Genomic DNA, 26,290 nt, shown 5'->3' with positions numbered 1-26,290 from the left:
GACAGAATAGAAAGTCTTCTGTACATACCACTAAAAATCTATTTCTCTTGTTTGAGTCTAGATTTACTGGGTTACCATTTTAAAGGAGACTAGACAAGAAGATCTCTGTTTGAATCATTATATTGGGCTACTCATTTAATTTTAAGTAATTCGAAACAATTCAAAATGTTGCTTTATTACCCCATAAACAAGCATTTTCAAACAATGTTATAGTGTATGTATACTGTCAATATCTTAAAAATTAATGCATTTATAAATACATATGAAAAATACAGTTATGCAATAATGTACTTTTAAGAAATGGTATACCAGACCAAGATTACCTGATGATGCATTAGAAGGCTTGATTGCTTTTATATTTAGTAACAGAAAAATTGTTTCATTTTATCATTTATTTTTAGTCATAAAGTTTTTATAAGCACATATGAATTAAGTATTCATTAGTTCATCGATGTGACCATTGACCATTTTTAAAAGTCTAAATTGTAATATGTTAACTCCTAATGGCTTGCTGTCAATAAATTATTTTTTTCCTATGATCAGATTACTTTGGGAAACACTGCCATAGTCAAAGGGATATGTCCAACCCAAAGTTCAAACTAAATACTTCTATTGTGTAAGATGCCACATTTTGAAGCACAGAAATATCTGGCAGTTTTGTAGTTTCAAGCTAATTCAAACGGGTGCTATATTTCAGTTGCACTGATGTGTTATTATTTGTTTAGGTGAAAGAAGGCAACAGCTAGACTCCCCTATCTGACACAATAATAACCGCACTTCTCACATTTTCGTGTTTATTCTAAACAAGATTACTGAGAGTCATATAAAGTTTTACCTTTACCCAAAGGGGGTTTATTTCAAGTGGCAAAAGCTCACTAAAGTCTAAATGCTTTATTAAGTGTAATTCTCAGCATATAGTGTTTAAAAAACACTACTTCTCTAGAGCAGGGGTTGGCAAGCCTTCTGTAAAAGGGCTAGACAGTAAATATTTTACACTTTGCCATCTGGTCTCTGCTGTGTCTACTCCACTGTGCTGCGGTAGCATGGAAGCAGCACAGAGAAGACAGAAACGAGTGTGCATGGCTGTGTTCCAGTAAAACCTGATTTGTGAACACTGAAATATATATTTTATATAATTCTCATGTGCCACCAAATAGTACTTTCTTTTGAATTTTTTTCAACAATTTAAAAATGTAAGGCCAGGTGAGGTGGCTCACGCCTATAATCCTAGCACTTTGGAAAGCCAAGGCGGGTGGATCACCTGAGGTCAGGAGTTCAAGACTAGCCTGACCAACATGGTGAAACCCTGTCTCTACCAAAAATACAAAAACTAGCCAGGTGTGGTGGCAGATGCCTGTAATCCCAGCTACTCTGGAGGCTGAGGCGGGAGAATCGCTTGAACCTGGGAGGCGGAGGTTGCAATGAGCCAAGATTGCACCATTGCACTCCAGCCTGGGCGACAAGAGTGAAACTCCGTCTCGAAAAAAAATAATAATAATAATAAAATTAAATTAAAAATAAAAATGTAAAAACTATTCTTGGGTCACAGGCCCTACAAGAATAAGCTATGTGCCAAATTTGGCCCATGGGCCAAATGTATGTATGCCCAGCCCTGTTCTATCAAGCAACAGTGGAACTGTCCCTCCTTAGAGACTACCATCCCTAAAACCACTGATTGTACTCGCCATGTGCTGGAAAATGGGAAGACTTTAAAAAAAAGGAAATCACTGAGGCAGTCAAGGGGTGACAGACCTTACTCGGGATGCCCTCCTGCCCACCATGCACAGAGGGCCACATCATCTTGGCATCCACAGCCAGCACAGCGACCAAGGCCGTCCATACCCCACCCCACGGGCCTGCAGAGGTGGCCATCTGCGTCTGCGCAGCACTGACTCGCTGTGCATGCTTCCTCTTCCATCAAGTCACCACTCCCCGCTGTGTCTCTGAGAGGAACAGAAAGCCACCTTCCCATCCCCCATCCCCTGCGCTCGCAGTCCAGCGACTAAAAGGGCCCAGCTTCTCTGACTGCTAATGGCCCGGCAAGTCTCGTAACAGAGTGCTCTGTCTACACAAAGGGCGCTGGGGCGTGCGTGCCCGGCTCTCGCAGATCACAGCCAAGGCCTGCCCGAGGACTCTGGCATTTCAGCTCACCAAACGTCTTAATTCAGAGGGGGACAGAACACTTTCTACAGAACATTTTGAAGCACATCGGAAGTTTGGGCCCTTTCGCAGTAGAGAGGAAGGAATGAAGGGGAGGAATTTGTAGGCTGTTGTTTAACGATTGTTAAAGTGCGCCCATCATTAGCTGACAAAGATAGGCCGACTGCCAATGCCTCCCCAAACGCACGAAAGCCAAAATTCAGAGTACAGCGTAAAAGGGGGTGCCAGTGGCCTTTACTTTTATAAAGGACATTTGTACACAGTGTCGCACAATAAACAACGTCAAGTCTGGGCAAACATTACCCACATCTCAATTAAAAGAAAAGGGTGGCCTGGCCCAGCCCCGACCGGGTTTTCTCTGAGAAACAGGTTGGGGTGTAAAGGTCCCACGCGTGCACCAACAATCCGTGGCACCTTCCTCTGGTGCACAGTGGCAGGACGCTTTGTCCTTTCCCTAGGGGACTCCAGCAAGCTGCAAGGGCTACAATATGATATTTAGAGTTAAAAACCAATCCCAAGGCCTTAGAACCATGCCCGGGAGTTGGGAGCCTTTTTCTTGGAGGCAGCTGCTCCGGGCCTTGGAAGTTTCTTCCTATTCTGACGCAGGCTGGGAATTCTAGAGGACTTGTAGGAAGGTCAAACGGACGAGAAGACTGAGGTCAGAGGCTTTCGGAGCATTGCCCGGGCTCTCTAAGCTCGCTCACTTGTCTGCTGGGGTGCGAGTCGACGGTTCAACGTCTCCCTCCTTTCCCTCCACGCGCCCCTCACGCCAGATTCGCCATGCTCAGCAAAGCGTCCCAGCAAGTCCCCTGAGGCGGCAGCCCGAGCTCCACGTGCTGATCAACCCCGCCCCACCGCTCTTCGAAACTCTCCAGGCTCAGAGCGCGTCCGCCGGGCGCGCGTAGCGCAGCGTGTAGTTGGCGCCCGCGTTGTTGTCCCAGTACTCGCCCTGCGAGCAGCGGTAGCAGACAGCGAAGTGGACCGCGACGCCGCGCGCGTCGGCTTCCTCTTGGTCCTCAGGCTGCAGGCCCGGGGGCAGGCACAGCGAGAAGTGGAAGCACTCGGCGCCTGGCTCTTTCTTGGCATCCCCGGACTCTGGCTCGGAGGCCCCCGACTGTGCCTCTGGCTGCCGTGGCTCCAGCGGCTCGGGCTGCAGCTCAGCCGGCACGTCCAGGAAGGAGCGCCATTCGGTAAAGGTGTAGCGCACGGTCACGGCCCTGGGCCCAGGACAGCTGAGCACCCGGCCGGAGCCCTTCACCTCCGCGCCCGAGGCCGTCGAGCACTGCACGCGCTCCAGGCACACGCGCTGCCGCTGCAGGCGCTCGGCCGCGGCGCTCGGCCCCGGGAGCTGGAAGAGCGGCCGGAGCCGGGAAGTTGGCGCTGAGAGGGGCGAGGCCACTGCCGCCGCGGCCAGCAGTCCCCCGAGCTGCTCCAGGTCCTCGGCACGCATAGGGAAGCCTCGGAGGCGCGAGAGCACGGCAGGCGGCACCTGCGGCTCCTCCGCCTCGCTGAAGTGCTTCACGCTGGCCAGGCTCAGCCCCAGCGTGTCCGCGAACTGCACCCGCTTCTTGCACTTGGCGCAGCAGCCGCCCGGGCCGAGCGGCGCGTCCTCCGCCCCCTCGCCGCCCAGTGCCATCGCCTGTTGCTGCTGCTGCTGCAGGAACTTAGCCGCCTGCAGGATGGGGTCGGCGGGCAAGGAAAAGGAGCGCGCGCGGCAGCGGCGGCGGCATTCCAGCAGCTCCTCCTGCTCCTGGGTGGCGGGCTCTTCCTTCGGGGACAGGAGTCTGTCCCCTAGCTGAGCGTCAGGACTCGGGATCTCCGAAGTGCCACCGCCGTCGCCGCCACCCTGCACACAGAGGACCACCGGGGCGGGCAGCTCCTCGGCCGGCGGGGGCTCTCGGAAGGGCGCTGGTCCCTGAGCCTCCAAACTTAGCCGCGCCCCTATGGGCTCCATGACGCCGTTCGCCCCTGGACTTGCTCGGGCCGAACCGGGCTCCTCTGGAGACTTAACTAACTCCTCGGGCCGTGCAAGGAGCGCAGGGCTGCAGTTCAGCTCGCCCTCCCCGAGGCGAGTCGTCCCAGGCTCGACAAGACAACGCAGTTCCACTTTGGAGCCTCCGGCTTTTAGCTGCGGCTGCCCAGGGCGAAGTGGGAGGGGGATGCGGGCCTGGGGCCGGCTCCGGGGCCACGCCGCCTCCCGGTTGAACCTGCCTGCGGCGGGGGAGGGCAGGGGGCGGGGAGGCGCAGCCGCTGGGACACCTGGAAGCCGTGTTCCCGAGTGCTCGGGTGGAATGTGGGGAGCGACTTTCTGTCGTTCGCGGGCTCCCTGCAGCCCTCACCCGCACCCCCGGCGGGGCTCGCGTCTGTTCCGCTTCCTGAGTGCCTCGAAGTGGGGGTGCAGAGCTCGCGCTCAACCTTCAGAGACCCCCACGTGCACAAAGTCTTCCTGCCCATGAAGTTGGCCTGACGGCTCTGCCCCCCAGAGGGTCACTGAGCGCGCTCCTCTTGGCTGTCTCACGGGCCTGGGGAGTCCCGGTGCAGCGCGCAATTGGGGAAATCTTGCCTACGCAGAGGCTGGAAGGAGGCCCATTCCGCGCCGCTGGAGAGCGGGGAGCGCGTCCCTTCCCTTCTGCTCCTGCTTTTCCCAAACTTCAGGGCGCCCCGGGTTCCAATCCCACTCGGAAGCCTGACTCGGTCAGGCTCAGGCGCGCTCCGCTCTGCTCTTCCGAAAGCCGGGAGGCAGGAGCCGCCGCCCCCATCTGCGCAGTGGAGGCGCGGGGTGGGCTGCGGCCAGACTGGGGCGGGGACCGTGTGGGGACGCGCCGGGGAGCGGCCATGGCCCGCAGCCGAGAGCAGCCGGAGGCCATTCGCGCCAGGCCCCGGAGCACGTCCCGCCCCTCCCCCTGTCCCGCCCGCCGCGCCCGCGAGTCCGCGCCCTGGGCTCCCGCAGGGAGGGCGGAGAGGGGGTCCCCGTGGGGCCGGCGCCCACGCCGCACGCACCACTTCCCACCGCAACCGGACGCCAGCGCCCCACGCACCCTCCCCGCCCACCGGGAGTGGGGGCCTGGCCCGCGCCGGACTGCGGCGTCACCGCCCTGCTGCTCCGGCCTTGCCACGGGCCAAGGCCCGAACCCGAGGCCGGGGAGGGGTGGGGGAGCGCGTCGTGGTACCTAGGGATTGGGGGAACTTCTAAAAGTGTTTTTCTTGTTTTGGTTTTAAGGCCACCCTGAGGGCCATCTAAGTCAGTGATTCTACTTCAGCATGCATAGACATCACTTGGGGGCTTGTTGGCACATCACGGGCCCCACTCCCAGAGTTTCCTTCTTTCTAACTTTTTCGAGATAGGGGTCTTGCTATGCTGCCCAGGTTGGTCTCAAATTCCCGGCCTCAAGCAGTCCTCCCGCCTCAGCCTCTAAGGTAGCTGGGATTACAGGCGCGCCCCACTGCTCCCAGCTCCCTAGCGTTTGTGACTCAGTGGGCTTGGGCTGGGGCCTGGAAGTATTTCTAACAAGGGAATGCTGATGCTGGGCTCTGGGGACCGTGTTTAAACCTATGTGGATGTGTATTCAGTTACTTAGATAGAAAGTTGCGGATTCTAGAAACAGAACCACTAATTAAGAAACGTAATTAATTGAGGCTTCATAACTAAAACATGTCATGGTTTAGCAGCACTGAAAGGGGCCAGGGCTTTAGCCATGTTGGCAGAGGGCAGGTAAAAGAGATGGTGACTGGAGGGTGAGGAGCGTGTTAAGAGCTAACATTGATTGATCGAGCATCTACCGGATGTCCTGTCCACGAAACAGGAATCACATCATTCTTGCCTACATATAGGACACAACACTGCAGAAAGATTTCTCATCACCAAGGCCCCACAGGGTGGCTTTCATGGGATTTGAACCCAGGCAGCTTAGAGGAAACATTTCCCCCATCACTACTAAGCCTGGGCTGGGAGTGATGTCCTGTAAAGGAGGCCCTGCCGGTCCCCTTGCTGGACTCTTGCTGGTCATTTTATGCCCAGTGTGGAATTCCATGACTGTGTCTTGACTTGGGCATGGCACCTCCAAGAGGCCCCAGGAACACATGGCCTGTCTAACTCTGATTTGGGGAAGGATATTGCTTTTACATTTAAATAAACATTGCTACATTATGGAGTTAAATACAAAATTCACAAGCTATTTTAAAGAAAAAATAAGACTTCAAAGAGATTTTGAGGTGGTGGCGACCCTTTGGGCTACAACCCTCATTAGGGCACATGCTCACTCCAGGACAGAGAAGGAGGTGAGGGAGGTGCTGGGTCATAGAATTTAAGGAGGCATCACTCTCAGGGTCGTGCAGGTGCACTGGTCCCAGCGCCGGCCCACCCTCCTCTGTGCGGTGGAAATGCTAGAGGTCCCATCCCCGGGGAGCTCTCAGTGCATGGGAGGGGCCAACACTATACAAACTCAGCCCTTCTGGCCAGTGCTGAGAAGGTGGGATCTGACCTGGTCAGGAGGCCAGGGAGGGCTGTGAGGAAGGTGAAGTGGAAGGAACAGCTCCGACTGCAAGGAAGAACGTGCTGGGCCACGCAGAGGCACTGTTGGAGGGAGTGTCAGGGGGCTGGGCTTGAAGAAGGCCAGGGTGGCCTGAGGGCAGACAGCACAGAGGAACTGGCGGAGCTGAGGATGGGAGGGGACAGCCACTCAACCTTGAGCAATGAGAGGCATCAAAAGGTTTTGAGTCATGAATGTGACTAACCAGATTTAAATTTTGAGAAGATCATTCTGGGAGGATACAGGACAAAGAGCAAATTACTGGGGACAGAAGCAATGTGAGTGAGCCCCATAGGAGGCTATTGCCATTGTTGTGGTGAAGGGTGATCATACTTAAGAGATGATGGTTGTGGGGTGGAGAAATCTGAGAGCTATTTAGGAGTGAAAACCAATGTAGTACACTTATGGCCCCAAGTGGGGGTAGGTGCAGGAAGGTAGGGGAGGGAGGTGCCTTAGGATTTGGACTTGAGCTGTTGGGTACAGACAGTAGCAGTCACTGGGTCAGGGACCCCCAGAAGAGGAATAGAGGGAGGGCAAGATCATGAATTCTGTTTTGACCAGGTTGAACTTCTCTGGTTCTTTCCAACACCAAGTGGTGTCTAACACCAGTTTTCCAACAGGGTGTCCAATAATTCAGTTCTGACCTTATCTACCTGGAGCTAGTGTCTGTCTCCACAGTTGAGAGGCTCAGTCCCACAAGACGGCCCCCACTTCAGAAGCCACTTGCAAATGGGGTGCCCAGGCTGCCTGCATTTCTGCCCCGCCAGCTACAAATCAGTGTTCCCACAACCCATCCCCAGCTTCCATATGACTCACGGAACTCAGGAAAACACTTTGCTTGAGTTCACTAGTTTATTATAAAGAAGAAAACTCAGGAACTGGCAAAGGGAAGATATAGAAGACAGAGTGTGGGATGGGCATGGGACTTCCAGGGCCCCTCTGGGTGCACCAACCTCCAGAGTCTCCACATGCTCCCCACCCAGAAGCCCCACCAGCCTTGCTCTTCAAGACCTCAGGAGCTCAGTCTCCAGCCCCTGCCCCTTTCTGGAGGTCAGTGGGTGGAGTGAAAATTTCCGGTTCTCTAATCACTTGGTGTTTCTGGTACCCAGCCCATCTTGAGGCTCTCTAGAGAGCCCACTCTAAGTCATCTAATTAGCATAAATTCAGGTGTGATCAAAAGGGACTCTTTATAAAAAACAATTATGTTACAACAAAATAACACTAACAATGTAAGTAATAACAAATGTCGTATCAGAAAATTCCAAGAGTTTTAGCCTTTCTATTCCAGGAACCAAGGACAAAGACCAAATGTCTATTTTTATTATACTATGGTAGGTCTAAAGCTGAGAAGGGAAGAGTGCCCAGCACTGAGCTTTGAGCAGCCCTGATGTTCCCAGGTCAGGAGGAGGAGGATGAGCCTGCAACGGGGATAGAGAGTGAACAGCAAGAAGGGTTGGAGGGAATGGGAGAGGGTTGTTCTCAGAAGCCAAGGAAGGACTTCAGAAGCAGAAATGATGTGCACCCACCTTGGCGCCCATGGGGACTTTGGGATCCTCCCCCTTGCCTCCTGAAAGGTGCAGAAACAATGGGTGATCTCTGGCTCCCACACCACTCCTCCACTCTGGCACAATGGGTGGTGGGGATGGACTGCTCTCCCAAGCTCACTGTCCCCTAAGCTTTCTCCCGGAGACAGGGCCCAGGTCTTCTCTACTCTGAGATGCAAAGCCCTGAAGTTAATAGTTAAATGATGTAACATGTAAAATAACTTCTTGAAATTTAGACTGTGCAGTCTACCCCCCACCCCCTGAAGTGTGTTCAGTCCTACTTCAAACATCATGTGCCTCCACTGCTAAAATATTTACTCCGGGCATTCAGAGGCTCCAAGCTTTACCGTTTGTTCGTGTTACCTATTGCTGCATAACAAGCCACCTCAAACAGGGCTGTCTTTAAAAATAACAACAGTATTTATTTTCTTTATTAATCTGTAGATTGGGCAGGGCTCTCTCAGGAATAGCTTGTCTCTTCTCTATTTGCAGTGGTTTGAAGGCTGGGGCTGGGATCATCTGATCACCAGGTCTGGAGTCTGGGCTGGGAAATGTCAAACAATTCAGGTGAAGTCATTGGAAAGGAATTTTCCCCCTTGCATTGAAAAGAGAAATGGTCCTGGACCCTTCCTAGGTGATATGCCGAGGCAATGTTACACTCAAACTCTGTAGTCGGATTCCATAGGTAGCATTCTCAAACCCCTCATGGAAGTCATAAGTGGTTCCAGCACTGCCTTTTAAGCACAAACATTTGCCAAATTACCAAATGTTTCAGCTGTTTCCTAGGCCACGCTTGCACAGCCTGAGATAGTTCAGGTGCTCCCCAGTTCGAATGCTCGACATCAAAAATTATGAATGAGTAGACCAAAAACCTGGAATAACTTGGCTAAGTAACAAAACCAGGCCTTAGAGCTTCCAGACCCAGATTGCAGGCCTGCTGTGTTAGATATTTGGCAACCAGTTCTGCTCTTCCAGGGGCACATGGAGGTATGCAGATCCCAGTATGACCAAAGACAAGGGTCATGAAACACATTAGATCTGGAGAATTGCAGGTTCCACTCTGACTTTGACCATGAACAGCACTGGTCTTTTTCTCTCTTTTTATTTTATGCGGCAACAAGGCATGTAAAGGGTTTTCACTTAAAAGGTCAGGACAGTTTGGACTCAGATATCTGGGACCTTCCATCACCACGTACTCCACCTTGAATACCAGCCAAATTACAAACTTGGGCTCCTTCATTCATATAGTAGTGCCACATAAACATACCAGATGAGATGTCATAGAATACCCACTATATCCTCACTCCAAGTTCTTTTCAATGTCAAGGACCTTATTTCCAAGTTTTACAATTCATGGTTTGGAAAAGGTGATCCTAAATCTTCCCATGGTAATAGAACCAGAGTTCAATACCACTATGCAAACATTGGAAGTATTCCAGTCAGAAATGAATAGTTTAGCCACTGTTGTACTCCAAAATAGTTGTGCCCTGGATACACTGACTGCCCAACAAGAAGGAGCTTGCACAATCATTGGTGAAAAATTCTGCTTCTGTGTGAATCAGATAGGACAAATGGTGTTTAATTCGTACCTTTAAAAACAGGAAGTTAACACTCCATCAGATCAATGAGTCTCAACCATTTGATTGGACTGGCCTATTCCCAGGATAGGGAGACTGGTTTAATGGTATAAGGAGAAGTATGTTGAGTTTTGTTGTTGTAGTTGTTCTGTTTGTTTATTCTTGTTCTAATCCATCTTCTTCTCTCCTTTTGCAAATCTCTTACCATTCAGCTACTGATTCAATTTTTCTCTTCACATCCACCAAGTCAGCTTTTAATATGTGACGCTTCCTATGAAGTTTCAGATAGGGAATTGAAGGGGATCAGAACACGTGACCCCAAAATATGCCATTTTGGCATGTTGATTTTTTTGAGCTGGAAGCAATTGAGAAGATGCTGGAAGACCTCTCAAACTTCCCCTTTCTACCTAAAAGCAGGACATAAATATTCTATAAGAAAGATGCCTTCCTTGCACCAAGAAGAGGAGAATATTCTTATCATTAGAGATGGGAAGTCAATGCAGAGATGAATCTGTGTAAACAGACCTACTAAATTAACCTTTATCTTTCATTAGTTTCCTCCATATCCTCCATATATTTCCTAGTTACTTTCTGACAGTTTACTGACCCCAGCCCAAACCCCTTTTTCCTTTGTTTTATTACATCTCCATAATTTACCATCCTTTGTTGTGTAAGCTCTCAGACCTATCCACTTCTTTGGGTCTCTATTTCTTACATAGGAAGGGCTTTGTGTACACATAGAGACATTCATATTAAGTTAAAATTTGTATGCTTTTCTCCTGGTTAGGTGCCTTTGTGAGTTTAATTCTCAGGCCCAGCCATAGAACCCAAGAGGGTAGAGGAAAAGCCTTTTCTCTCCTACTCCATATATAATATGCCAAAGTATTTTTTAAATATTTAAAAATTTTAAGTATTTTAAAAGAGCAAAAGCATTTTAGAAATAATTTTCCTAACTCTTATCTGGCTTTTGAAAGAGATTAGCTTGCTTAAGCTAAAGCCACAGTGATTTTTCAGGGGCTTAACTGCAGCAGTGGAAACTTTCAAGAAAAATGCCTTCTAACTTGAAGGGATCAAGTTCTATAGCACCTTAGGCCCCATTTATCAACACAAACTGAAATATGGCAAAGGAATAAACTTGCAATGAATTTGAAAAAAACATGACCCTTCTTGCCTGGATCATTTGTTTTCTCGTATGTGTGCCTTCTAATAGAATTGAGGAACTTTAAGGGCTCAGAATATAAAGCCAGGGAGATTTAAATAATGTGTTTAACCAAAGCCATTTAGCCAATCCAGAAGAGCCAGGACTAGAATGACATCTAGTACAGCTGACACCTACTGGTCACCGTGTCTAAACACTGCTTACATCATTTGTAGTCCTCACACAGCCCTATGGGATGAGGATGATGATTATAACCAACAACAGGTCTTGGAGGCTGAGAGAGGTTAAATGAATAGCTCTTGTTACCCAGGTAGCAAACTGCTGAGCCAGGATTTGAGATGAAGCACGCTGGCACAGTCCACCGTCTGAGCCCCATTGCAGCCCTCTCTGGAATTCCACTTGAAGCAGGCCATGTTGCTTTTGATTAAAAAAAAAAAAAGTACCCAGTTAAAAGGGGCCATCCCACCTTCTTACAACCAAGGGGATGAGGAGAAAATAGGAAAGATTTAAGGCTTTTTATATGTTTTTAAAATTTTTAATCTCTTCAGCTTCTCCATTTCAATGTGCTTTACTTATGTTTACTTGATTAAGACTTTAACATGATTTGCATAATCTTGTCTCATTGTAACTTGTAGATCAGAACTGACTGGCCTGAGGATGAAACCCAAAATGTTTCTGAAAGTAACAGTTATGTAAACTTTAAATTCTGCAGTTATTCTTAACGTACAAGCAATAAAAATTTGTTAAGATTACTGAGGAAAGTTGTAGAATCATCCTTCATATTTTAGAAGAACCCTAAATGGATTTTGCTTCTAAAGAATCAGTTTTAACTCAATTTTGCTTCTATTTATATGATTCCATTAGTTGTATAATCATTTATTTTACATGCTGTTTTCAGTAATAAAATTCTTAGAATATTTCCACCAAATAAAAATTAAAGATAAAAAACCCTTTAAATTCTAAAGGGACCACTAGAATATAGTTGACTTTCTGTCTATTAATTCTTCACCTTTTAGTGTCAAGTTTTTATTCTCATGTAGATCTTACACCCCTTTTAAGTCATTTCACTTATGTTTGATAGTTTTTTAAAATTTAACTTTGGATGACTATAAATACTTATCATGATAAACACAAATATGTAAAAATGTCAGCTCTTGATACATGTGACAGGATTCTAACTGATGAACAGAAAAAACCTTTCGGAGTCCAGGACTGATGGCGACCTCCCACTTCCACATCATCACCCGGAGCAGGTCCTGCCCCCAGCCTCTTTCAGCTTCTGGGAGGAACGCCCTTCATTCACCTTCTCAACTTCCCTGTCCACAGAGCCTGCCCACTTTTTCTATGTGAGGCAGAACTAAAAGATTAGGGAAATGACCGCGTTTGACAGTTTTATTTGAGGGAAGAACTTTGTGTTCTCACTGTATGACAGAGACCATGTCTTCTGTAATCATTATAGGAGCCTAGTGAGGTGGTGGAGCAGGCAGCGTGGCTGACCTGCCCCAACGGGTATCCCCACTGTCCCACACACAGCCCCCGGCTCAGGGGAAGCTCACCCCATCCTGCTCCAGAATAGCGTCTGTGTGACTTAAGAGCAGCACCCCGGCCTAGGACGGGTTCAGGAGGGAGCAAGTAAGATGTGGTAGGGGGAGCCTTCGAGGAAGCTCCTGAGGAGGTTTCCTTTTTTCTCAAGAGAAAGTAGAAGATATGGCTTCTCTTGTTCCCTGGACATTGTTGTATCACCCTGAATGGTCCCAGCCACCCTGCTACCGTCAGAGGTGAGGACATGAGCATGAGAAACGGAAGAGAGAAGAACGGAGGTCCTTGGCGTGATCGTGTGATTGAGTGGCTAGATCGATGCTTCCAAATGAGCCAGCTATCGGCATTTTCAGCAGAACAGTTCCTTGATGTGGTGGGCTGCTACAAACATTCTAAGATCTCCAACATCCATGAGCCCCACCCTCAGAATGCTGCTAGCAGCCCTTGGAATTGTGACAACCGAAAGTTCTACACCTCTGTTCCCAAGCACCCCTCCTTGGGTGGTGATACCATCCCAACCCCATTGACAGCAAAGATGCACTGTGGCTAGACCTCCTATTGTGTGGGATGAAAAATACAAGCTTAGGTTTCAGCCAGCTGGAGTTGAGTTTACTGCTGCTTGCAGCCCAGAGTGTTGTAACAGGAAGACGTTATTATAATAATTTTGAAAGAAAGAATACATTGAGCCTCCCAGGGCTCAAGAAATGTGCCCGAGGCTATCAATGAATTGGTAACAGAGCCAGGATTTGGCTCAAGGACTAACTCTACAGCCTGGCTATTTTCTCCCTGTCTACCTTCCTTCCAGTCACGTGTAAGTTACTCTGGCTGGTTTGTTCAAAGGGAAACAAACAAAAAACCAACAAAGTACAGAATAGTTATGTGGAAAAAAAAATAGCTGGGCGCGGAGGCTCACACCTGTAATCTCAACACTTCGGGAGGCCAAGACAGGTGGATCACTTGAGCCCAGGAGTTTGAGACCAGCCTGGGCAACATGGTGAAACCCTGTCTCTACAAAAAAATAGAAAAATTAGCTGGGCATGGTGATGCACACCTATAGTTCCAGCTACTAAGGAGGCTGAGGTGAGAGGATTGTCTGAGCCCAGGAGAATGAGGCTGCAGTGAGCCATGATCGCACCACTGCACTCCAGCCTGGGTGACAGGTTTTTTTTTTGAACTCTGTTTCAAAAAAAAAAAAACATAAACCCACCTAGCAGGGGGTGCCTCTGAGGAGCTAAGGTGTATGAAGTGGAAGGGAAACTTACTTTTCATTCCAGATCTTTTTATACTGTTTGAATTATTTAGTGCAAATATCTTTCCATTTTGTAAAACAGCAAAATTTAAAAAGCAATTGTGAATAAATGTTATGTTATGTATATTTTGCCACAATTTAAAACATAATAAGAATTTTTTTAAAAGCAATGTAGCACTCAACATTGTTCTAACGGGATTCATTACAGCGTTTGACTTCTGTCCTCTCATTAGCCACCTTCGGCCACTTGGTCTTATTTCTGTGCCCATTCTTCCTTTCATTATAGTGTCTTCTTGTCCACTCCTTCCTTTTCCAGATCGTTGTTGCCTGCCTAGTGTGACCCACCTGCAGTCCTCTGGTGCAGCTCTGATAGAGAAATCTTTGATGCCAACTATATCCACCTACCAAGTATAGTCTGAACTCCTCACCCCAACATAATCTGACACTGACCATGTGTCCATCGTCCTCTCCTCTATCCCCCTTAAGACGGTGTTTTCTTCAGAGCTTCCCTAGGAATCCCTTGGGCTAATGTGAGCTCCAGTCCCTCTGCTCCAAATTTAGCTGAGAAGCCATACTTCTACCTGTTTTGCACATTGAGATTCCCTAGGATTTTGTTTGAGCAAAGTGCTTGTGTTAGGCTGTTCTTCCATTGCTATAAATATCTGAGACTGGATAATTTATAAAGAAAAGAGGTTGAACTGGACCACGGTTCTGCAGGCTATACAAGATGCATGACACTGGCATCGGCTTGGCTTCTGGGGAGGCCTCAGGAAGCTTACAATCATGGCAGAAGGTGAAGGGGCACCAGCAGGTCACATGGCAAGAGAGGGAGCAAGGGTGGGGGGAGGCACCATACACTTTTAAACACCCAGATCTTGCAAGAACTCACTCCCTATTGGGAGGACAGCACCAAAGGAAGAGCACTAAACCAGTTATGAGAAATCCGCCCCATAATCCAATCACCTCTCACCAAGCCCCACCTCCAACGTTAGGGATTACAATTCAACATGAGATTTAGCAGGGACAACATCCAAACTATATCAGCACTTCACAGTAAAACAGTATCACCATTATGACCAGCATCACCATCACCACCATCATCACGTACATAAAAGCCAATGCCTTAGAGAAAACTCCTCCAAATCACTTCCCTTAAAAGTACTTGTGCTTCTCCATATATACCTATATAACAAACCTGCACGTTGTGCACATGTACCCTAGAATTTAAAGCATAATTAAAAAAAAAAAAGTAACTCCTCACTTGTTCAAGTTTTATCATGAAATTCTCACAACCCAGTCACAGCATAGCTTCAAGCTGTACTCAGAATTCTAGTTCTCTTGCTGCTATCTCTATCACATCTGCATTGACTTCTTCCACTGAAGCCTTGAACCTCTCAAAGTCATCAATGAGGACTGGAATAAACTTCTTCCAAACTCCTCCAAAAAAAAAAAAAAAAGTACCTGTGCTTCTCTCCCCATCTCGTTATGAAAATTAGCCAGTCACACGCAATTTACACATTTTACCACCTTTTTGCTATTTTTCTGGACTGACCTAGTTAGTGATAATGGCTTCCACTCAGAGGCCAATTTATGGTGAAACTACTGAAGCTTCAGTGCCCTTCCACCTCTTTTCTATGTATTTACATAGCCATGCTTTTGTAGAATTTGCAAAAGTCAGGTATTTTAACTGCATTCAGTTAAGGCCACTTGTATAAGATGGTGTTGGAGTGGCCAGTGCATTTTGGGGATCCAGATGGGGGCAGGTGGATTAGGGACAAATAAGGAGCAGATGAGTTTAATGGTGTAGGTAGAGGTGACTTGCAGTCACTTGTGTGTCTAGCTGAGGCATTGGTGGATGTTGGAATAGTGTCAGAATGGCTTCCAAGAGGCTTCTGTGGCCCCTTGTGCCCCCAACCAGTGGCATGACAGGAAGGTATAAGGCCAGCCAGTTGCAGAAGAACGCCACCTCCAGATGTTCACTTCCATATTACCCACTCCCCTGCGTGTGGCAGGGCCTAGAGCCCCCTGCCTACTGAATAGTTATGGGATGTCATTTCTGTGATTAGGTCTCTTGCCAACGCTCCCTCTTGCTGACATTCTGATGGATCCAGCTGTTGTGTCTTAAGATGCTTTCTGGAGAGACTCACATAGAGAGTCACATTTTATTTTACGGTGATCATGAAAAGTGGAATATATCAGATTTCTGTGCTTGTTGGCATAATCCTATACTATATATATAGGATTATATATTATATAGACTATATATAAAATATATATACTATGTACTATATATAATATAGTATACATAATCCTATATAGTATAAGATATATATATAGAATAGGAAATATATATATATATATACACACATATATATATATATATATTTTTTAACAGTCTTGCTCTGTCACCCAGGCTGGGGCACAGTAGCACTATCTCAGCTCACTGTAACCTCCACTTCCCAGGTTCAAATGATTCTTGTGCCACAGCCTCCCGAGTAGCTGGGATAACAGGCATGTGCCACCATACCTGACTAAATTTTTTTGTATTTTAAGTAGAGATGTTGGCTAGGCTGGTCTCGAACTCTGGCCTCATGTGATCGGCCTGCCGCCCGCCTCAGCCTCCAAAGTGCTGGGATTAAAGGTGTGAGCCACCATGTCCAGCCCCTATACTACATTTTTTAATAACTGACATACAAAGGAAACTTCATAAAGGTCTTCCAAAATTTTACTACAAAAATATAAAGGAAAATGTATTATAGAGACATGTCATGCAATTAATTTAAAAATTATGTTTAATACATTTTGTGATGTTTGTGGTATATGTCAGCCTTTAAATGTTATTTTCTTATTCTAAATAAATACTTCTTACATCTAATTTTTACTGGAAATTTTGAGAACTTTTTCTAAAAGAAGTCTTCGTCCCCTGCCCCTCCCTGATCACCTACAATTAGAAAAGCTTCAGGCTCCATAGAGTCTGGATCTGCTTCTAAAAACAAACAAACAAAAACCTGGTCTTACCTTTGTTTAAAACTTTGATGTGGGCCGGTGCGGTGGCTATTTCTACCACACTGCAGAGGTTGCAGTGAGCCAAGATCGTGCCATTGAACTCCAGCCTGGGCAACGAGAGTGAAACTCCATCTAAAAAAAAAACAAACAACTTTGATATGAGAAATGCAAATCAGAACCACAATGAGATACCATCTCACACCAGTCAGAATGCCTATTATTAAAAAGTCAAAAAACAACAGATGCTGATGAGGTTGTGGAGAAAAATGTAAGCTTTTACACTGTTGATGGGAGTGTAAATTAGTTTAACCATTGTGGAAGACAGTGTGGGGATTCCTCAAAGACCTAGAGACAGAAATACCATTCAACCGAGCAATCTCATTACTGGATATATACCCAAAGGAATTTAAATCATTCTATTATAAAGACACATGCACACATATGCTCGTTGCAACACTATTCACAATAGCAAAGACATGGAATCAACCTAAATGCCTATGAATGACAGACTGGATAAAGAAAATGTGGTACATATACACCATGGAATACTATGCAACCACAAAAAGGAACAAGATTATGTCCTTTGCAGGAACATGGATGGAGCTGGAGGCCATTATTCTTAGTAAACTAACGGGAACAGAAAACCAAATACTGCATGTTCTCACTTATAGTTGGGCGCTAAGTGATGAGAACACATGGACACATGGTGGGGAAAAACACATGCTGGGGCCTGTCAGAAGGTGGGGGGTGGGAGGAGGGATTACACCTGTAATCCCAGCACTTTGGGAGGCCGAGGTGGGCAGATCACTTGAGGTCAGGAGTTTGAGACCAGCTTGTCCAACATGGTGAAACCCTGTCTCTACTAAAAACACACACAAAAAAATTGGCTGGGCGTGGTGGTGCATGCCTGTAATCCCATCTACTGGGGAGGCTGAGGCAGGAGAATCGCATGAGCCTGGGAGGCAGAGGTTGCAGTGAGCTGAGATTGTGCCACTGCACTCCAGCCTGGGTGACAGAGCAAAACTCTTGTCATATATATATATATATATATATATATATATATGTACATATATATATATATATGTACACACACACACACACATATATACACACGCACACTCACATATATATATATACATATATAATATATCATGAATGCTGAGTTTTCTGGCATTCCCTTAAATTTGATGTCCAAGCCAAGTGCCTTGCTCACCTCACCGGAGTCCCAGCCCTGCTTGCTGGAGGTGGTTGAAAAGTAACCCAAGATACATTTTCTTCCTAAGCAGCCAGCCCTTGGGTTAAAGTTTAATTTAGTGTGGTTTAAAAAATTTTTTAAATAGATATAATTGTATATGACTTTTATGCACAGACTATCATTGAAAGGTTATCCAAAAACTAGTAATAGAGTTCACTTTGAGGGAGGGAAAATGGAACAATAGGAAAGAAGCTTGTCTTAGATACTTACATTAGAAATTTTTTTTTTTTGAGACAGAGTCTCGCCCTGTCACCCAGGCTGGAGTGCAATGGCATGATCTTGGTTCACTGCAACCTCTGCCTCCCGAGTTCAAGCGATTCTCCTGCCTCAGCTTCCCGAGTAGCTGGGGTTACAGGCGCCCACTACCAAACCCAGCTAATTTTTGTATTGTTAGTAGAGACGGGGTTTCACCATGTTGGCCAGGCTGGTCTCGATCTCCTGACCTCGGGATCCGCCCACCTCAGCCTCTTAAACTGCTGTTATTACAGGTGTGAGCCACCGCACCCAGCCAAAAATGTATTTTTAAACCTTTTTTTTTTTTTTTGAGACAGGGTCTTGCTCTGTCACCCAGGCTGGAGTGCAATGGTGCGATCATGGCTCACTGCAGCCTTGAATTCCTGGGCTCAAGCAATCCTCCACCTCAGCCTCCCAAGTAGCTGACAGGCAGGGCACCACCATGCCCAGGTAATTTCTTTTTCCTTTGGTATGGATGGTGTCTCGCTATGTTGACCACGTTAGTTTTGAACTGTTGGCCTTCAGCAATCCTCCCCTCTCAGCCTCTCAAAGTGCTGGGATTACAGGTGTAAACCACTGCACCCAGCCTGTTTCTAAATTTTTAAGAGAAAATTTCTGAAGATAAATATATTTTTTCCTTATGACAATACTTGTAATAATTACAATGCTTATTACAAACAATCAATACTTGTTTACTATGGAAAAATTAGAAAACATAAGATAAAGTAGAAAATAAAAACATTAAACATTTATACTTTCACCATCTAGCAATAATACTGTTAGTAAACATTTTTGCTGTTTATCTTTTTCTGCCTGCCCATTTTCACTCCTGCACCCTCCATCACACTTCATATCATTACTGCCTTGGTTGGTTCTGACTTATTTCCAGATTTTATCTCCAACTAGCATATTCTGCTTGCAGAAGAGGGACTGTGTCTAATTGGTCTTTGTAACTTTCCTAGAATCTGGCTTTGGAGGCTTGGTCTGAACTAAAGACCTAGGAGACAGAACACCGGGGATTAAACCTCAATGCCACTGTTTCTGCAAGTTATATGGCCTTTCTGAGCTGCAGCTTTCTCATCTGTAAAATGGGATAATGTTAGAGCCTGCATTGTAGTGTTGCTCCATTATGAACATTGAAACAGGAAAATTCGTACAAATTGCTAAGCCTGGCATGTGTTGGTGCACAGTAATTGCTTGCTGTGATTACGTGTCAGCGTGGTGCTTCCATTTATTAACTTAACTCGTAGTTATTGCATGCTGGCTGTGTGACATGCCTCTAGGTGCTAGGGACACAGCAGTAAAAAAAACAGACACAAATCCTTGCCTTTGGGGAGTTCATATTCTATGGTCTGGGAAAGGGAGACAAACAATATACAAATAAATACATAAAATACATAGTATAGGCCAGGCATGGTGGCTCACACCTGTAATCCCAGCACTTTGGGAGGCCGAGGCAGGCGGATCATGAGGTCAGGAGATCGAGACCAGCCTGGCCAACATGGTGAAACTCTGTCTCTACGAAAATATGAAAAATTATCCAGGCATGGTGGCGTGTGCCTGTAGTCCCAGCTACTTGGGAGGCTGAGGCAGGGGAATTGCTTGTACCCGGGAGGTGGAGGTTGCAGTGAACTAAAATCATACCACTGCACTCCAGCCTAGCGACAGAGCAAGACTTCATCAAAAAAAAAAAAAAAAGTATATATGTATATATAATATATAGTGCAGCTAACAATATATATATTGTGGAAAATATAAATCTTTGGACATAGTAAGATGTGCACCAATTGACTAGTTTTTTTAATGTTAACATGTAGATGTTTATTACTTTTGTTTAACAAATTAATATCTTTACAATATCTGAGTTTTAATTTCTAATAGAATATGTATTAGTAGATATAACCCAAATAAATTGATGGTCTTTGGGATCCTTAACAACTTTGAAGAGTGAAAAGAAATCCTTAGAACAAAATGTTTGAGATGCTTCCTTACTGCATTTGATCATGGAAGCTTTTCCATGTGGAACAGCTTAAGTATACAATGGGTTTTCAAAAAGTTCATGAAAAATGCATATTATTTAACAACTATGCATGGATTTCCATTTTTTTTTTTTTTGCACCAAATAAACTTTTACTAACTTGTTGTAGCATGTCTGAACAGGATCTAGGTTGAGGCTCTAAGAAGGATAAGACATCAGTTTGAAAAGACCCCCTATCAGAGGAACATGAATCCTGCTAAAATTGAAGCAAGAAGAAACATCAAACTTATGGTGAAGTTTGGGTGGAAGAATGGTGAAATCACTGATGCTTTACAAAAAGTTCATAGGCACAATGCCCAAAGAAATCAGCAGTTTACAAATGGATAACTCATTTCTTTTAATTCTTTTTTTTTAATACTTTTAAGTTCTAGGGTACATGTGCACAACGTGCAGGTTTGTTACATATGTATACATGCCGATTGACTGTTTTTTCCCCAGACTCCCCTCCTCTACTTTCTGTCTGTTCCAGTGTCCCCTTTCCAGTGGGATTAAGTCACATGCACAGGGTCTGCAGCAGAGACAGCACGCAGTGGGCCCTGGATGTGCTGTTTGGAAGGGCTGCGGCATGGAAGAGCCAAGCCCCAAGATCATGGGACATTTGAACCTATGACGTCAGAATACATCAACAGGTGTTTTGATGTGAGTTTTCTTCCGGACCATCACACTGTTGTACTCTTATGTTTGCGCTCACCCGTGATCAATAGTCATGGCACTGTGAAGTCAGGACAGTAAACAGTGGCCCATGGCTCTGTGTGGGGTGAGGGGCTGGCGTGCTGGCAGGAGGCGTTTATGATCCCAGGCAAGTCCTGACTGTGTCTGGCTGGCTGGCTGCTGCTGCAGGACCTTTCACCGTATTTATCTTTGCTCTGCTCCCCAGCGGACAATGGTTGATGTCGCATTTCCAAACAGACCTCTACTTTGACCTCATGCAGTGTGACGGTGAATAGACAACAGAATTGTAAGGCAAACACCTGTTTGTAAACAAGGAGAAGCCCAACCACCCAGGTCAAAATGAATGAGCCCAAGCCTAAAATCAATCAGAGTGTGGACAAGAGGGTTGCCTTTTTAAAGGAAAAATAAAACTTAGAGCCTGTTTTCCATAAGCATGTGCTTTCCATAGCACATTCAGCACTGTGATAAATGTAGGGTGTTCTTGTGAGGAGATTTTAAGTATGTGAAAGTTAATTTATTCCTGCAATCTTCTCATATCCAAGCCTTAACAAATTAGTTCTCGCAAAGTTTAAATCATCACACTATATATGTAATCTTTTTTTCACTATTATGATGGCTAAAATTCCTCAACACAGATTGTTTGCTACAAACTGGCATGGGATTTGTTTTAATACTGCTTACTTTGTGTGTATCGTAACGCTTAAAAACGATTAAGATTTGTAATTTTTCCTTTTCCCAAATGTAAAGTTTTCCACAAAAACTACAAAAAAATCCATTAGTTTCCCTACATGGTAGTCAGTCTTTATAAAACAGCCGCCAAGCCTTGCCTCCTGGTGTTCACACCCCTCCCATAGCCCATGTAACCAACAGGAGGCTGCAGAAGTGGTAATGTACAGCTTCCAAGGCTGAGTCACAAAAGACACTGAGCACTCCCCCTGCTCTCCCTTGCTTTGAGGAAGCTGGCCGCCATGTTGTGAGAACACTCAAGCAGCCCTTCAGAGCAACCAGCATCAATTTGCCAGCCGTGTGAGTTAACCTCCTTGGAATCGGATTTAAGACTCTGATGGCTGTAGCCCTGGCTGACAGATTCACTGCAACCTCATGAGAAACTGAGCCAGAACCACCCGAATAAAACATTCCCCAATTCCCTAACCCTCAAAAGCTGTACAATTGTAAATGTTTACTGTTGCTAACGACATACTAAGTTTGAGGTAATCTGTTACACGGCAATAGATAACTAATGTATTCTGTGTATGTAAATATCTATAAATGCTTAGGAAGGATCTAGAAAGATGCACACGGGGAATGTGGTGAACTTGGAAGAGGTGGAGTAGTAGCAAAGAAATTAATACTTTTGTCTGTATCACTTTAATTTTTCCTCCAAGTGCATATATGTATGTTTCCAATGATATAATTAAAAATAAATTTAGGGGTTCACTGTAGTAGCAACCCTGGGTAATCCTTGGAGCAGGCCTGAGAGACAAGAACATGTGGATCCCAGTGGCCGGGCTTCCTCCTTGGCTGAGGCTCTCCGCCTTGGGGGGCGCTGGTCACTTTTGCATTTTAGGGTCTGGAGCAGTGACGCAAAAGCACTTACCGGCGAGGAACCGCCGTGACCTGTCTGACTCCTCTCCGCAGCTGTGGCCCGATCCAGATTTCAGGGACCCGCCAAGGAGGGTGTCTATGTCCAGCTTAGACTTTAAGCATTACATAACCAATCGGAGATTGGCTGAGACCCTGGCGCAAATTGTATGGAGAAAACAAAATAGACCTCCACACCTATTGCTGCAGTGCAGTCCAGGTCCTGGAATCCTGACTCAGGCATTACTTGAAGTTGGTGCCAAAGTGGTTGCCCTTGAAAGTGACAAAACTTTTATTCCACATTTGGAGTCCTTAGGAAAAAATCTGGATGGAAAACTACAAGTGATTCACTGTGACTTCTTTAAAATAGATCCTAGAAGTGGTGGAGTAATAAAACCACCCGCTATGGCTTCTCAAGGGCTCTTTCAGAATTTGGGAATAGAAGCAGTTCCTTGGACAGCAGGCATCCCTTTAAAAGTAACTGGAATGTTCTCAAGTAAGGGTGAAAAAAAAGGCCACTTTGGAAACCTGCATATGACGTATTCCTGTACTTCTATATATAAATTTGGACGAATAGAATGAAATACGTTGATTGGTGAAAAAGAATTCCAGAAACTAACGGCAGATCCCCGAAATCCAGACTTGTATCATGTATGAAGTGTTATCTGGCAAGTAGCTTGTGAGATTAAGGTTCTGCACATGGAGCCTTGCTCATCATTTGATGTACACACCCAAAATGGGAGGCTGGAAAACTCAAAGTGTAGGGAATTATTAGAACTATTACAACAAAATCTGTATCTTATTCGAATGACTCATAGAAATTTATTTACCGAGAACTTAACACCTATTAACTACAATATATTTTTCGCATGTTAAAGCACTGTTTTGGGGGGTGCAGTGCCAATCTAATAGACCACTTACGTTCATTGACTCCACTTGATGCAATGGATATATTGATGCAAATAGGAAAAAAGGAAGAAGAGAAAATAACTAACATGTACCCTCACGACTTCAAAAACCTTTTTGAAACTATAGAGTGTTCCAAAGATTGTGCTTATATATGGCTATATGATGAAACCCTGGAAGATATATAGCAACTAGACTGTCGTTTTTGGTGGAGCAGTTTATTTATTTGGAAACTACGACATGAAAACCAAATTTGAAAGCTCACATCCTTTCAGCAGAAGATAACTGTTCTTGTTTTGCCCATGACACGTAGATCATTTCTCCTGAAGTTGATATCATTGGCATATTGGATGAAACAGTGGCTGCTATTTTATTCACAATTGAATAAAGTGAAAACTTCAATTAATTGTGGATTTGATCAGATTGAATTCATTTTGTTTCAGATTCCTATTTAAATATTTCACTTTCACTGTTGCTGATTTTTGCATCTTCTTGAGGAGCAAGAGTCTGTACATTATTAAGCTTAGAAAGTAAACAAAACTGATTTACTGATTTGTTTCGCATTTCAGTTTGTTGAAATGTATTGTGAAGTACTATAGAATGAAATTGTTTAAATTTTAATATGATTTAAACTTTTTTAGAAATTAAAATATTTTAAATAAAAATAAATAAATAAATGTAAAGCCAAGCTTGGAAGCAATGAAGATGTCCTTCAGTAAGTGAATGCATAAATAAACTGTAGTATATCTAGACAATGGACTATTATTCAGCAGTAAAAAGAAACACACTGTCAAGCCGCAAAAAGACATGGAGAACACTGAAGTGCCTATGACTAAGTGAAAGAAGCCTGGAAAGGCTATATACTGTATGATTCTAACTAGGACATTCCGGATAAGGCAAAACTTGGAGATAGGAAGAGCAGTGGTTGCCATGGTTTAGGTTAGAGAGGGATGAGTAGGCAGAGCACAGAGGTTTTAGGGCAGTGAAACTATTCTGTATGACACTGTAATGGTGGATACATAACATTATTAAAACCCGTAGGATGTGCAACACCAAGACTAAGCCTTGATATAAACTATGGACTTTAGTTTAAAATAACGTGTCCAGCTAGAAGAGCACATTTTAATGTTCCCAACACAAAGAAACGATGAATGTTTTAGGTGATGGACATGCTTAACTCCCCGATTTGATCACTACACTTTGTATACATGAATTGAAATATCACACTGTACCCCATAAATGTGTACAATTGTGTTTCAACTAAAAATAATAATAAGGCTAGCCACGATGGTTCACCCCTGTAGTCCTAGCACTTTAGGAGGCTGAGGCGAGAGGATTGCCTTGAGGCCAAGAGTTCAAGACCAATCTGACCAATATAGTGAGACCCTCGTCTCTATAGAAAAAAATTTTAAGCAAAAAGTTAATTAAATTTAAAAAACATATGATACAAAAGAATGTGTCAATGTCTCATCAGCTGTAACAAATACATTACATTCATATTCATTGTTAACAGAGCAAACAGTGAGCTTGGGTTGCCAAGGGGTGTATGGGAAAGCTGTACCTTCCACTCAATTTTTCTGTAAACCTAAAACTGCTCTAAAAATAAAACATATTAATTATTTTTAAAATAAAATAAAATTTAAAAGATGACTAAAGACAAACAGACAAACATAGATATCACATCTCATTTGCCATTCAGGGCTTGCTGGAATAGGAACTTTTCCGAGCTAGGTGGGAAGGCTGATTCATTTGTCACCCTTATTTCTATCCCCACCTTTTTTTTTCAGCCAGCAGATGGGATAACATTTCAAAAACCTTGACTTTGGAATAAAGAACATTCTAAAACCTGGGTCCCTTAACAAGCGTGTATTGTTAGAAACAGGCCTCCAAAAGCCAAACACAAGTTGAGAATGGGCTCCCAGGATGTGCTAAGAGGCTATGGGGACCCAACAGATGTGGAAGAACTCAGCCATGAACCTCACTGCATGGCTCTAGGCCACAAGACAGGCAGCTCCCACCGGAGCCACTGCCCCCGGCCTGGCAAGTCAACCCCTTCACCCAGAGGCCTAGTGTGCCCAGACAGTTCCTGGGACCAGCGCATGCCACTTTCTGGGTCAGGTTCCCAACACACTGGGATGAGCAGAGAGGTGAACAGGACTGTCCAGGGTCTGGGGAACAGGGGCAGCCTGAAGAGGGGCTGGGTGGGACCAGGCTGGGCAGGGATGAAGGCTGAGTCTGGTCCTGGGAGATGGCTCCCCAACTGTGGTCCACGGTGGCACCCACATGTGATCTGTCGGGGGAGGAAGCCACACACACCAGGAGCAGTGCCTCTCACTCACTGAACAAACATCACTCCAGGCCAAGCTCAGTGCTGGGGAGACAGAGGTGAACAAGCCTGGGTTCTAGGGATCGGGAGCTTCTTCCAGTGGGGTTCAGATTGTGTCAGAATAAGCAGCCACACAAGGGTGTAAGTAGCGTCCCATGGCAATAACTGATGTGAAAAAACCAAAGCAAGGGAAGGAGACCAGGAGGATAGGCCCGGGGGAGGGAGCAGGTAGGATGGGCGTCGGGAAAGGCTTGCGGGGCTGGAAATGGGCGGTTGGCTAACGTGCCTTCCAGGGACTCCAATCTCCCCAGAAGAGCACCAGGTCCTCCCTGAGGGCTATAGTGCATCTGAAAAGGCCAGAGTCAGCCAGGTCTCGGTGCACAGAATGCTTCACGGAGACCAAGGCTTTAGTCGGTGGATGAAGTGGCCTTCCCGTCTGTGCCATTCTCAGTGCCTTCCTAAAAAAGAAAAATCAAAGCTTGCTGCCCAGCCTGCCCCATTCAAAAAAAAAAAAA

General features: G+C 45.5%; 2 protein-coding genes, 1 long non-coding RNA gene and 1 pseudogene across 3 annotated transcripts in view; 2 read left to right on the top strand and 2 right to left on the bottom strand.

Moving 5' to 3' along the window:
* The window catches only part of LYRM4 (LYR motif containing 4), a 196,607-nt gene extending 172,752 nt beyond the window's left edge, over window positions 1-23,855 (top strand). Inside the window, exon 3 of the mRNA XM_054557163.2 lies at window positions 20,760-23,855. Within this exon, the coding sequence (XP_054413138.2) occupies window positions 20,760-20,900 (141 nt within the window). The 3' untranslated portion in view covers window positions 20,901-23,855. The remainder of the gene's footprint in view (window positions 1-20,759) is intronic.
* Window positions 2,366-4,166, bottom strand: PPP1R3G (protein phosphatase 1 regulatory subunit 3G). The gene has a single exon (XM_002816385.5). It carries the CDS (start codon window positions 4,112-4,114, stop codon window positions 3,038-3,040), a length of 1,077 nt encoding a protein of 358 aa, XP_002816431.3. The 5' UTR covers window positions 4,115-4,166; the 3' UTR covers window positions 2,366-3,037.
* LOC129059865 (uncharacterized) lies at window positions 8,631-13,275 on the bottom strand. Its single transcript, XR_008525952.2, has 3 exons — window positions 12,526-13,275; window positions 11,276-11,386; window positions 8,631-10,217 (listed from the first exon to the last, which is right to left on the bottom strand). It is a non-coding gene; the product is annotated as an uncharacterized LOC129059865 (long non-coding RNA).
* Window positions 22,451-23,855, top strand: LOC100442286 (dimethyladenosine transferase 2, mitochondrial-like; annotated as a pseudogene).
* Window positions 23,856-26,290: the final 2,435 nt, after the last annotated feature.

Source organism: Pongo abelii, chromosome 5, assembly GCF_028885655.2.
Source record: "Pongo abelii isolate AG06213 chromosome 5, NHGRI_mPonAbe1-v2.0_pri, whole genome shotgun sequence".
NCBI lineage: Eukaryota > Metazoa > Chordata > Mammalia > Primates > Hominidae > Pongo > Pongo abelii.
The sequence above is the reverse complement of the archived record's forward strand: the minus strand, read 5'-3'. Positions and strand labels throughout refer to the sequence as shown.

Coding starts and splice junctions, on each gene's coding strand:
- PPP1R3G (XM_002816385.5), bottom strand. CDS start 4,114: ATGGAGCCCATAGGGGCGCGGCTAAGTTTGGAGGCTCAGGGACCAGCG.